The sequence below is a fragment of the Oncorhynchus keta genome, chromosome 14, assembly GCF_023373465.1.
Source record: "Oncorhynchus keta strain PuntledgeMale-10-30-2019 chromosome 14, Oket_V2, whole genome shotgun sequence".
NCBI lineage: Eukaryota > Metazoa > Chordata > Actinopteri > Salmoniformes > Salmonidae > Oncorhynchus > Oncorhynchus keta.
Window position 1 is genome coordinate 43,095,444 of NC_068434.1, and position 12,305 is coordinate 43,107,748.

The window sequence follows — 12,305 nt, forward strand, 5'->3', positions numbered from 1 at the left end:
ACTCAAGAATTGCATAGCTGCTGGGTTTTTCACACTCAACAGTTTCCCGTGTGTATCATGAATGGTCCACCACCCAAAGGTCATCCAGCCAACTTGACCCAACTGTGGGAAGCATTGGCGTAAACATTTGGAACGCTTTCAACACCTTGTAAAGTCCATGCCCTGACGAACTGAGGCCGTACTGAGTGCAAAAGGGGGTGCAAGTCAATATTTGGAAGGTGTTCCTAATGTTTTGTACACTACATATACTGCACCAAATCATATTAAATCCTGAAGGAAAGGTAAAAGTACTACAGGTCTCTAGTGCAGAGTTTCCCAAATGGTGGATGATAGCAAGTCTCTATTAAGTTGCAACCTAAGTCAGGGTTTTTCTAGAAACATTGTCTTTGTCTACTTGGTGGGTCACAAAAATGATAACATTTTGAACCACTGCTCTACAATAGTGTGGAAACTTTACATCTACACACATGTCCAGTCTTCTGTAAAGGCAGAGGAGCTGTCGTACCGTATCTTCTTCAAAGGCCCAACGTTATGAGTTTTGATCCTAAAGACGTCTGTTTTGTTCTTCTCAAAGGCTGTTCTACTCCTGAAATGGGAATACAAGTGGGATATAAGGTATATATATATATAGACTACACAGAAAATGCATTTACCTTATATAAATGATTTGCTGTTCAAACCAAATCTCTTCAATAAGTATGAGCCATAGAATACCACAGTATGATTCATAATACCCATAAAACCTAGCAGTCAAATAAGGAAAGGGTTACAATAGGTTTTCCACCATTATTTTATAAACACAAAGAAATAGTATTCTTTTTTATTAATAATACAATTACTTTATTTTATAAACTCTGAAACACTTAAAATAAGGGCTGTGTTTCATGTAGGCTTACCCTGGTTTGGCATTTTGAAAACCGTGTAAATCTCTCTAGGACAAGGTGACCTTTATCAATATACACTACTGGTCAAAAGTTTTAGAACGCCTACTCATTCAAGGGTTTTCCTTTATTTTGACTATTTTCTACATTGTAGAATAATAGTGAATACATCCAAACTATGAAATGACACATATGGAATCATGTGGTAACCAAAAAAGTGTTAAACAAATCAAAATATATTTTATATTTGAGATTCAAATAGCCACCCTTTGCCTTGATGACAACATTGTACAGTCTTGGCATTCTCTCAACCAGATTCATGAGGTAGTCATCTAGAATGCATTTCAATTAACAGGTGTGCCTTCTTAAAAGTTAACTTGTGGAATTTATTTCCTTCTTAATGTGTTTGAACCAATCAGTTGTGTTGTGACAAGGTAGGGGGTATACAGAAGATAGCCCTATCTGGTAAAAGACCAAGTCCCTATTATGACAAGAACAGCTCAAATAAGCAAAGAGAAATGACAGTCCATCATTACTTTAAGACATGAAGTCAATACGGAAAATGTCAAGAACTTTGAACGTTTCTTCAAGTGCAGTCACAAAAACCATCAAGCACTATGATGAAACTGGCTCTCATGAGGAGCGCCACTGGAATGGAAGACCCAGAGTTACCTCTGCTGAGGATACGTTCATTACAGTTACCTGCCTCAGAAATTGCAGCCTAAATAAATGCTTCACAGAGTTCAAGTAACAGACACATCTCAACATCCAACTGTTCAGAGGAGACTGTGTGGTCGAATTGCTGAAAATAAACCACTACTAAAGGACACCAATAAGAAAAAGAGACTTGCTTGGGCCAAGACACACAAGCAATGAACATTAGACCGGTGGAAATCTGTCATTTGGTCTGTAGTCCAAATTGGAGATTTTTGGTTCCAACCGTAGTGTCTTTGTGAGACGCGGTATGGGTGAACAGATGATCTCTGCATGTGTAGTTCCCACCATGAAGCATGGAGGAGGAGGTGTTATGGGGTGGGGGTGTTTTTCTGGTGACACTGTCTGTGACTCCAGGCTGTGTAAGGGCTATTTGACCAAGAAGGAGAGAAATGGTGTGCTGCATCAGATGACCTCCACAAACCCCTGACCTCAACCAAATTGAGACGTCTTTTTGATGAGTCTAACCACATAGTGAAGGAAAAGCAACCAACAAGTGCTCAGCATATGTGGGAACTCCTTCAGGACTGTTAGAAAAGCATTCCAGGTGAAGCTGGTTGAGAGAATGCCAAGAGTGTGCAAAGCTGTCATCAAGGCAAAGGGTGACTATTTGAAGAATCTCATATATAAAATACATTTTCATTTGTTAAACACTTTTTTGGTTACTACATGATTCCATATGTGTTATTTCATAGTTTTTATGTCTTCACTATTATTATACTATGTATAGAATAGTTCAAATAAAGAAAATCCCTTGAATGAGTCGGTCTTCTAAAACTTTTGACCAGTAGTGTATTTACCCCCCCAAAATGAAATGTGAATTAGCTGCTAATGTGGCTATCATTAAGAACTATAAATACCATGGTGATCTAGACGAGACCACCGAATTGAGGCAAATGTAAGAATCTCTGGATTAACTATCTAATGTTAGCTAAATGTAGTAGTGAATAAACTGGCTACATTTCTTTAAATTGGCAATTCTATGAACTGACTTATTAAAGTTTTAAATTGACACAATACCTGTTTAGCAAGGGTTTCAACTAGAGATGACGTGCTGTCTTTCATGATGTCTACTTTGATGCTAATTTGAATGTTCAAATATGAGAATAAATAGAGCCGTATATATTGATGAAAGTCACCTTGTACGAGAGAGCTACATTTTTTTTCTTATGTACCCCAGATGACAGTTCTGCTCAAAATACTAATTATGTATTTTCAACAATCAAAAATACCGGATAAAATGTGACCCAACAGTAAAAGACTACCACTGAAATACCTCTTTTCCGTGCTGTGATGTTGGAGATAAAAGGATAAAGAACAGATGTTAAACCTCAAACCAACAGAAACAATCAATATATGTTTTGCAATTTAATGTATGTCAGTGTAATGAGAGGATTGGCTCTAATTAGATTACAGTTCAGATTTCTGTAGAGCTTTTCATGTTGTCTCAGTTTGGCTAACAACATCAATGTTAATTAGATTAAAATACAAACTGATAATTGACTACTTTTATTTATTCAAAATTCAATTGTATATAATATCTAAGACAGTCCACAAAGGGGACTCACTTGCTAGCCAGATGCACCTTCGGAGTGATGCCATATTCCCCGAAGAGAGTGATAAACACGTTGGCATCGGTGCCCGCCCCCCTCTCATCTCCAGTGATGGTCACCACCTCATAAACTGCAGGGGTGTAGGACATGGCAAAGAGAGAGTTAGAGGCACAGACAGACAGATACAAAACACAGTCAGATCGAGAATGAGATATAGTGTGTGTGTGTGTGTGTGTGTGTGTGTGTGTGTGTGTGTGTGTGTGTGTGTGTGTGTGTGTGTGTGTGTGTGTGTGTGAGTGAGTGAGTGAGTGAGTGAGTGAGTGAGTGAGTGAGTGAGTGAGTGAGTGAGTGAGTGAGTGAGTGAGTGAGTGAGTGAGTGAGTGAGTGAGTGAGTGAGTGAGTGAGTGAGTGAGTGAGTAAAACAGTACTGTAGAGTGAAAAATAAAGAAAGTCTATAACTAGTTGTAAGTATTCTAGGTAGACATCCAAAAAATGTAATAACATTGTCGGGTCCTTTTCATTAAGTTAAACAAGCCATTGTTATTGATAGGTGTCATGTTACATTTGAGATGCAGACATAGGCCTACCTCATACCTGTGAATACTTTAAGTGTTGTATTACCCAGAAAATTAAGGTCAACAATAAAGCTATTACACCAGTAACCAGCAACGATACAGCCATTGTATTAATCAATTGCAGTCAACCTATAAAGGGGGGAGCTCATGCATTGAGAAATAGTTAAGGACGCAAATATTTTCTGTGTAGTAGACCTATTATATTTCTGGCAATCATGTTTGAAGCTAGCCAGCCAACAATACTATGAGGTCTGTATTTTGTATGTTCTTTCATTTATTGTTTGTGCCCATTTATTACCATTATGTTTGATGCTGTGACCTGCTTCTGTTCCTGATCTGTGTGCCACATTCTAGTTACACAGTACAATGTACAATATAATGTGTCCTACCTTTCTTCTTGTGGTACTCATCCTCATAGTTCTCCATGGTATCTGGCTCATAGTTCCGTAGTTCATTCTCATAGATCTCCACGTAGTTCTCAACCAGCTTCTTTTTTTTGCCTTTCCCCTTTTTGGTGTCCTCATCACTATCCCCCCCTGAGCCTTTCTTGGCCTTTTTCTTCTTCTTTTTGCCATCCCCTTCTTCATCCCCCTGTTCGCGAGTTTGTTCGCCCTCTTTCTTGTCCTTTTTGGATTTTTTGTCGTCGTCTTTAGATTTTTTGTCCTTTGACCCCATGTCGTTCTCCTGGTGGTCTTTATTCTTTTTGGTTCCCTTACTGGTGGCCTCAATCACACCAGCGAGCCTCTCTGCTCTCTTTTTCTTGTTATTGATGGTATCACTGTGATCTTCATCATCTGTACTCTTAAGACTCGCTGCTTCTCACCTCATACTCCTCCTCGCTGTCCTTAGCTTTCTTCTTATTTTTCTTTACTTTTCCTTTGTTCTCCCCCTTTTTCTTGATGCTTTTTTACATCAGGTTCAGAGGTGTCAGAGTGGTAACCTTCTTCTGGAGCTTTTGATTTCTTCCTCTTCCCCCTGCGAGCTCCAGCATCCTCTGTGCCAGTGACCCTCTTACGCTTCGTCTTGGGCTCTGGCTCCTGATCCTCTGAGCTCTCGTCATCCACCTCTTCGGTTCCACCACTGCCCTTGGCATTGTTTTTTCTTTCTTTTTTTTCGGGGACATCTTTAATTTATTTACTACCTTGTAACTGTAACTGATTCCAGTGTGTACCGGTGAAACACGATTAAACTGACCTGTAGTGTCACCGTAGTGACCAGCCGGTGCCAGCAGGATGGGGCCAGAGCCGTACAGACTCCTGGGTAGAGCAGACTGCATGCAGGATGGCTTGAGGTGGCTGGGGCAGCCCTCTCCTGCTGTAGTTCCCCACCTGAAACAGCAACAGCCACTGAGCTCATAAAAATTACTACCACTGCTGGGTTGTCACCAGATCAGTTGAGAAAGCCCCTGTGAAAATCGAGAACAAGACAGAAAATTCTAACCTACATTAGAAGCTGATGAGGGTTCTACAACTCAAAGAGGAGATATGTGGTTCAAACAATAACACATCAGACAACCTGCCACAGTTTTGGTAAACCGCTGAGAGATGGAGCTGGAGAAATGTACCCACTCAAATTCATTGACAGAGCTATGCATGCAAGTTCTTTACATACATGATTTACAAATTGTAGTGTTAATGTTTTGAGGCAATAAAGTATTTACAATGACTTTCTTTACAAACAATGGAATTAAATGCGATACGACAGCAGAACTAAAGGCATTTAAGTTATTCTTTCAGTCAATGGATATCATTTATGATGACTCCCTGGTGACTATATAGGATAACGTTTTTTAAGTACCTCCTAAATCGCTCCATCAACTTCATGTAGTCATGCTGAAGGTCCAAAGAAATATGCATAAAGAGAAACGAGTAGTAACCACGTGAGCAAGGGAGATGAAAGTTATAATTTCGGATTTTCTGGACTCAAAATTGACAGTAGCCTAAACATTGACCGCTAGTATTCGCTGCTGTTCCTGTCTCTCGGGGCAAAATTGGCATCTGGCATGATGGGATAACATTATCTCAAAATAAAAATATAATTATAATACAATACATGTTGTATTACAGTATTTTGTATTTAAATTTCAACGACCAACATCAATTAGTTACGTTCCGTGCTAGTGAAAGGAACACATTATTGGCAGCTCTTGTTTTGCTACAGCATACTGGTACGGACTGAATATAGTGCAACACAAAACCTTTTTCCGGTCTCTATCGTGCGAACTTCGGCAAGAAGATGGTAAGGGTGGACCGAGATTACACTGAAAATCTCAAATCATCCGCTTTAATGCATTTTCTCCCTTATCATCTGCATTATTGTTGTGAAGATGAAAGCAATTAAGTGTCACAGACCCCAGTATTTCACGGGTTCAGTTTCATAATCAGTAGTTATCAACCCGACGAATGAACTGTAACTAGTTTACAAATCATTCTCAAAATGAAAGCAAACCATTTTTTTTGTCCCCCATAAAATATATATTTTTAAAGACGGCATTTATTAGTATGTCCTTATTTTCATCGTGTAAAAAAGCGAAAGCCGTGCCTAAGTTTCAATGGTTTTCACTAGCATCATGTTAGCCAACTGACATAGCTATGTGACATTATGCAGTTGTATGTAATGCTGTGTTTGGAATTAACTATACTGTCCAATTGTTATTGCTTTTCATACATGTTTTATGTTTCCCAGACGAAGGGAACGTCGTCATTTGGTAAACGTCGCAACAAGACGCACGCCCTGTGTCGTCGGTGCGGCTCCAAGGCATACCACCTCCAGAAGTCCTCCTGCGGAAAGTGTGGCTACCCCGAAAAGCGCAAGAGAAAGTGTGAGTGGCTCATGCTGTTCTTGAATGTCTGGCAGGTGGTTAGCTAGTTGTTATTGATAAATCAGCTCATCCATCGGTGTGACCAATGGGGACTCATCAGTGAGGCTAGATGGATGGATGTATACCGCAGGTCATGTCAGAAGTTTTCGGTGATGCCTAACGTTATGTCAAAAAGAAAAGAGCTGAAATTAAAGATGTCCTCACACGCGGGGGTTCTTACACGCGCATCTTTTTTACCCGTGCAGATAACTGGAGTGCCAAGGCCAAGCGACGCAGCACTACCGGAACTGGCCGTATCAGACACCTGAGGGTCGTCTACCGCAGATTCAGGTGAGTCCAACATCCTTCTTGCAATGCATTTCAAGAGTGGTTTGCATTTGTACATCAGATTCAGACAGAAAGCAATGTTTCCCACGGAATTCAAAGAAGAGCTGTTCTTTAGGCATTATTACGTACCTCAATTTCTCCATTGTTTGCTTGCATTTTTGCCTGTTGAATGTGAGACTGGATTAAACGTTTTGGCTGTGCAGAGACGCACCTGATCGTAATGTAACATTGTGTGATTTCACCAGCTAGGTTTGCCTTGATGGATTTGGTTGTGGTCTACACGGATACATTTCAGTGCTGGGTTGAACCCACAGTTTTGTTAATGTTGAGATAATATTCGGGGTTATTTTATATACCATGAGATAGGTGGTGTTGGTTTTATTTGTTTCGTTAGTGACTGTTAGGTAAACTACTCGTCAAATGTGTTTTTCTGCAATCAAATTGTGACTAGGCTGGCATGATTTGACAAGGCAATGGCAGTGAGAGACTTGAATGCTTGTTGACATCTCATGATCAGTGGAGACTTTTGATATCGCCAAGTTGGAAGGCTTATTTCACTGTTCTTTCTTGAATGTTACCTGGCACGAACAGCTATTGTTGCTATGTAAGTTGCTAGTGAAAGTCCAATCTCGTATCACATACTCAGCTCTAAGATGTGATGTTAGATTAATTTCTAGTAGACTTAGACAACACTGAAACAGCCTATATACACCCAACTAAGGGCATAAAAGCTAACAGAAGCAAGAAAGATAAAGACAAGTGGGAGGCCATGTAACAATGGAGTGCCGTCATACCACACATCACATTGGTCATAGTGTTAACCCATACAGAAGTTATTTTGATCCGGATGACACTGAAGTTGGACACTGCTTTATAACACATTCAGAAGAAAGATTTTTAAGATGCTGAGTAGGCTTATATCAATTGAGAAGAAAGGAAAATACCCAAATACTCTTCTGCCGTGCCATCTTCCAAACGGGTGGTACATGTTGGGGGATGGATGGGGTTATGTTCCTCACAATGTAAAGCATTTGAGACCACCTGATATGAATGTAGTTTACAATTCGTTGTCCTCCTTCCTCATTAACACATTTACATTTCTCTGGTCTTTTCCAGGAATGGATTCCGTGAGGGAACTGTCCCTAAGCCTAAGAGGGCAGCAGTGGCTGCCTCTAGCTCTTCCTAGGCTGAGTTTGAAATAAATAAATCATAAAACAACTTGATGGCCTCTCATCCTCTTCTTTGGTCAGTTTTAGGTTATACAATGAATATAAAAATGTTGAACCGTTAACTCTGTCAAGAACCCTAGCAGCAACCATTAAGTGTTGGGATCAATGGAAGCTGCTGAGGGGAGAACGGCTCATAATAATGGCCGGAACAAGCAAATGGAATGGCATCAAAACACCTGGAAACCATGTGTTTGATGTATTTGAAACCGTTCCACTGATTCTGCTCCAGCCATTACCACGAGTCCGTTCTCCCCAATAAACATGCTACCAACCTTGGTTGGGATTCAGTTTTATCACTAAAACTTGTTTGAAGGAAGGTTTTCCTGCAACCAGTAGAGGGACACATTTCTTTGTGTTTGTTTCTTGAGGATCTGAAAAATAATAGGGCTCTATTTTGCTGTGCGCCTAGGAATATTAATTCAGGAGCACCAGTGAGCCTAGAAAAATTTACAATTCTAGCTTTAATATCTAAAATATTCTTCATTATGCTCGTAAATTTCTTCATGTGCGCCTACAATTTTTTATTTAGTTGCACCTTGTAAAAAAAGGTCAGTGTAGAGCCCTAAATAATTCACTTGTTTATTCTTCAAAGTGCATAAGGCAGAAAAGGTTTAGGATTCTTTAGTCACAGTATTGTGATTTGACAAAAGAGGCATGAGGGAGGGGGGGAAAGCATGTTTGAATAGATATTTAGCAGTTCTAAAAATTCATATATTTCCCACAACTCAAACTACTGGATGAAATGTGAAAATGACATGGGACTAACTGTTATAGTAACCAGTAATTGGTTTCAATACAGTAACTACAAATCACTGATTTGTTTGAATAAACATTCAAAGGGTTTCCTTAGGGCTGGTGTACAGAGCATCTCAAAGCCACAATGTGTATGACCTCTTCTATTCACTGAACATAACGTTTCGAAGTCCATGTAATAGGAAATGTATCTAGCTTTCGTTTATAAAATATGAAGCCAAACTCAGTGGCTCTTCTCATATCTACATGTCAACAGTGTTTTAGTGTGAAGGTATGTGGTAGAGTTGTTACATGTGCATGACACCGTTTTGGAGATGTTTGACATAACATGTAGAATTGGAATATAAGTAGCTGCCACACCATAGAAGGGTGGGAGTGGTGTTTTGCATTGCAGAGAAAGTTCCGTCTTCTCCAGTTTTCCATTAGTCAATAATCTCCCAATTTAATTGGATTCCCATGGCTGTATATGCTTATTTTCTATTAGAATCCAGAAGGAGCTTTATCATAACAAAGCCGCTAGTCGCTAAAAAGACACAAAAATAAACACCATGGCAACTCCCACAGTCCATACAGGATGAATTGGCGGGAATTAAGAGGAGATATTTTGTCACAAGGAAAGGAGAATAACCTATCCACAGATGGTTTGTGTCAGAACTTTACCTGTGTTTGTTTTCCTTATTGAAAGTGTTGCAAGAGGACAAGGCTCTTTTGAAAAACTTGATACAAAGTGTACAAATGTGAGGAATTTTACTCCAATATAGTCATTTGGCTTGTTAGCATCAATAAGGTACAAAAGGTACTGGACTTTTGAAGTACCTTTGTAGCAAGGTTATATAGCCTGCCAATGGATCCATTTCAAACAGCCAGATGTGTCCAAACTGAGAACCAACTGCTGTTCCTTTATTTAGACTACTCCTTTAGTTTAACATCCAGATACTGTATATGTACTATATCATGGAAGATATAATTTTGGTCAACTCTGAGTCAAGTGTTCTGAGTGTTCTTAGAACCTAATGGACTAAACTCCAGTGTTATACCCCAGCACAATTCCAGTAGAAACTCCTCTCGCGGTGCAATGAGTTATATTTGAAATCTTCAGAAGATGGCTCGTGTGTATGTGTAAAACAAAATGGAGATGATGAGCCAACCACTTGGATGCCTGACAGCCAGGCTGTTATTTTGGGACAGGTTCGTTGCAAATTGGAAAAGGAATTGTTCTGAAAGGAAATATACAGTGCATTTGGAAAGTATTCAGAACCTTTGACTTTTTCCACATTTTATGTTACAGCCTTATTCTAAAATAAAAATCATCAATCTACACACAGTAGTAACCCATAATGACGAAAGCAAAAAAAGGGGTTTTAGAAAATGTTGCTAATTTATTGAAAATAACCTGGAATATGACCTTTACATAAGTATTCAGACCTTTTACTCAGTACTTTGTTGAAGCACCTTTGGCAGCGATTACAGCCTAGAGTCTTCTTGGGTATGACGCTACAAGCTTGTCACACCTGTATTTGGGGAGTTTGTCCCATTCTTCTCTGCAGATCCTTTCAAGCTCTGTCAGGTTGGATGGGGAGCGTTGCTGCACAGCTTTTTTTCAGGTATCTTCAGAGATGTTCGATCGGGTTAAAAACTAGGCTCCGGCTGGGCCACTCAAGGACATTGAGACTTGTCCCAAAGCCACTCCTGCGTTGCTTTGGCTGTATGCTGAGTGTCGTCGTCCTGTTGGAAGGTGAACCTTCGCCCCAGTCTGAGATCCTGAGCACTCTGGAGCAGGTTTTTATCAAGAATCTCTGTGTACTTTGCTCCGTTCATCTTTGCCTTGATCCTGACTAGTCTCCCAGTCCCTGCCGCTGAAAAACATCCACACAACATGATGGTGCCACTACCATGCTTTACCGTAGGGATGGTGCCAGGTTTCCTCCAGATGTGACGCTTGGCATTCAGGTCAAAAAGTTCAATCTTTGTTTCATCAGACCAGAGAATCTTGTTTTTCATGGTCTGAGAGACTTTAGGTGCCTTTTGGCAAACTGCAAGTGGGCTGTCATGTGCCTTTTACTGAAGAGTGGCTTCTGTCTGGCCACTGCCTAAAGGCCTGATTGGTGCAGTGCTCCAGAGATGGTTGTCCTTCTGGAAGGTTCTCCCATCTCCACAGAGGAACTCTGGGGCTCTGTCAGAGTGGCCATTGGGTTCTTGTTCACCTCCCTGACCAAGGACCTTCTCCCCGATTGCTCAGTTTGGCCGGACGGCTAGCTATAGGAAGAGTCTTGGTGATTCCAAACTTCTTCCATTTAAGATTGATGGAGGCCACTGTGTTCTTGGGGCCCTCCAATGCTGCATACATTTTTTGGTACTCCCCAGATCTGTGCCTCGACACAATTCTGTCTCAACCTCATGGATTGCTTTTTGCTCTGGCATGCACTGTCATCTGTGGGACCTTATATAGACAGTTGTGTGCCTTTCCAAATCATGTCCAATCAATCTAATTTACCACAGGTAGACTCAATCAAGTTGAAGAAACATCTCAAGGATGATCAATGGAAACAGGATGCACCTGAGTTCAATTTCGAGTCTCATAGCAAAGGGTCTGAATACTTAGTGGCAAGAAAAAGTATGTGAACCCTTTGGATTTACCTGAGTTTCTGCATAAATGAATCATAACATTTGATCTGAGCTTCATCTTTGTCACAACAATAGACACACAGTGTGCTTAAACTAATAACACAAATTATTGTATTTTTCTTGTCTATATTGAATACATAATTTAAACATTCAGTGTAGGTTGGAAAAAGTATGTGAACCCCTAAACTAATGACTTCACCAAAAGCTAATTGGAGTCAGGAGTCAGCTGACCTGGAGCCTAATCAAAGTGACAAGATTGGAGATGTTGATTAGAGCTGCCCTTCCCTATAAAAAAACACTTATAAAATTTGAGTTTGCTATTCACAAGAAGCATTGCCTGATATGAACCATGCCTCGAATAAAAGAGATCTCAGAAGACCTAATATTAAGAATTGTTGACTTGCATAAAGCTGGAAAGGGTTACAACATTATTTTTAAAAGCCTTGATGCTCATCAGTCCACAGTAAGACAAATTGTCTATAAATTGAGAAAGTTTAGCACTGTTGCTACTCTCCCTAAGAGTGGCCGTCCTGCAAAGATGACTGCAAGAGCGCAGTTCAGAATGCTCATTGAGGTTAAGAAGAATCCAAGAGTGTCAGCTAAAGACTTACAGAAAACTCTGGAACATGCTAACATCTCTGTTGACGAGTCTACGATATGTAAAACACTAAACAAGAATGATGTTCATGGGAGGACACCACGGAAGAAGCCACTGCTGTCCAAAAAAACATTGCTGCACCTCTGAAGTTTGCAAAAGAGCACCTGGATGTTCCACAGCGCTTCTGGCAAAATATTCTGTGGACAGATTAAACTAAAGTTGAGTTGTT

General features: G+C 40.1%; 2 protein-coding genes across 2 annotated transcripts in view; one reads left to right on the plus strand and one right to left on the minus strand.

Moving 5' to 3' along the window:
• The window catches only part of LOC118393470 (lipoxygenase homology domain-containing protein 1), a 39,130-nt gene extending 33,463 nt beyond the window's left edge, over window positions 1–5,667 (minus strand). The window contains exons 1-4 of the mRNA XM_052461801.1: window positions 5,521–5,667; window positions 4,113–5,051; window positions 3,164–3,278; window positions 506–586 (exon numbers count right to left, since the gene is read on the minus strand). Coding sequence (XP_052317761.1) covers window positions 506–586; window positions 3,164–3,278; window positions 4,113–4,398 — 482 coding nt within the window. The 5' untranslated portion in view covers window positions 4,399–5,051; window positions 5,521–5,667. The remainder of the gene's footprint in view (window positions 1–505; window positions 587–3,163; window positions 3,279–4,112; window positions 5,052–5,520) is intronic.
• A 159-nt stretch (window positions 5,668–5,826) lies between these two features.
• Window positions 5,827–8,094, plus strand: LOC118393471 (60S ribosomal protein L37). Its single transcript, XM_035786164.2, has 4 exons — window positions 5,827–5,961; window positions 6,409–6,544; window positions 6,790–6,874; window positions 7,988–8,094. The coding sequence occupies exons 1-4, from the start codon at window positions 5,959–5,961 to the stop codon at window positions 8,055–8,057; spliced, it is 294 nt and encodes a 97-aa protein (XP_035642057.1). The 5' UTR covers window positions 5,827–5,958; the 3' UTR covers window positions 8,058–8,094.
• Window positions 8,095–12,305: the final 4,211 nt, after the last annotated feature.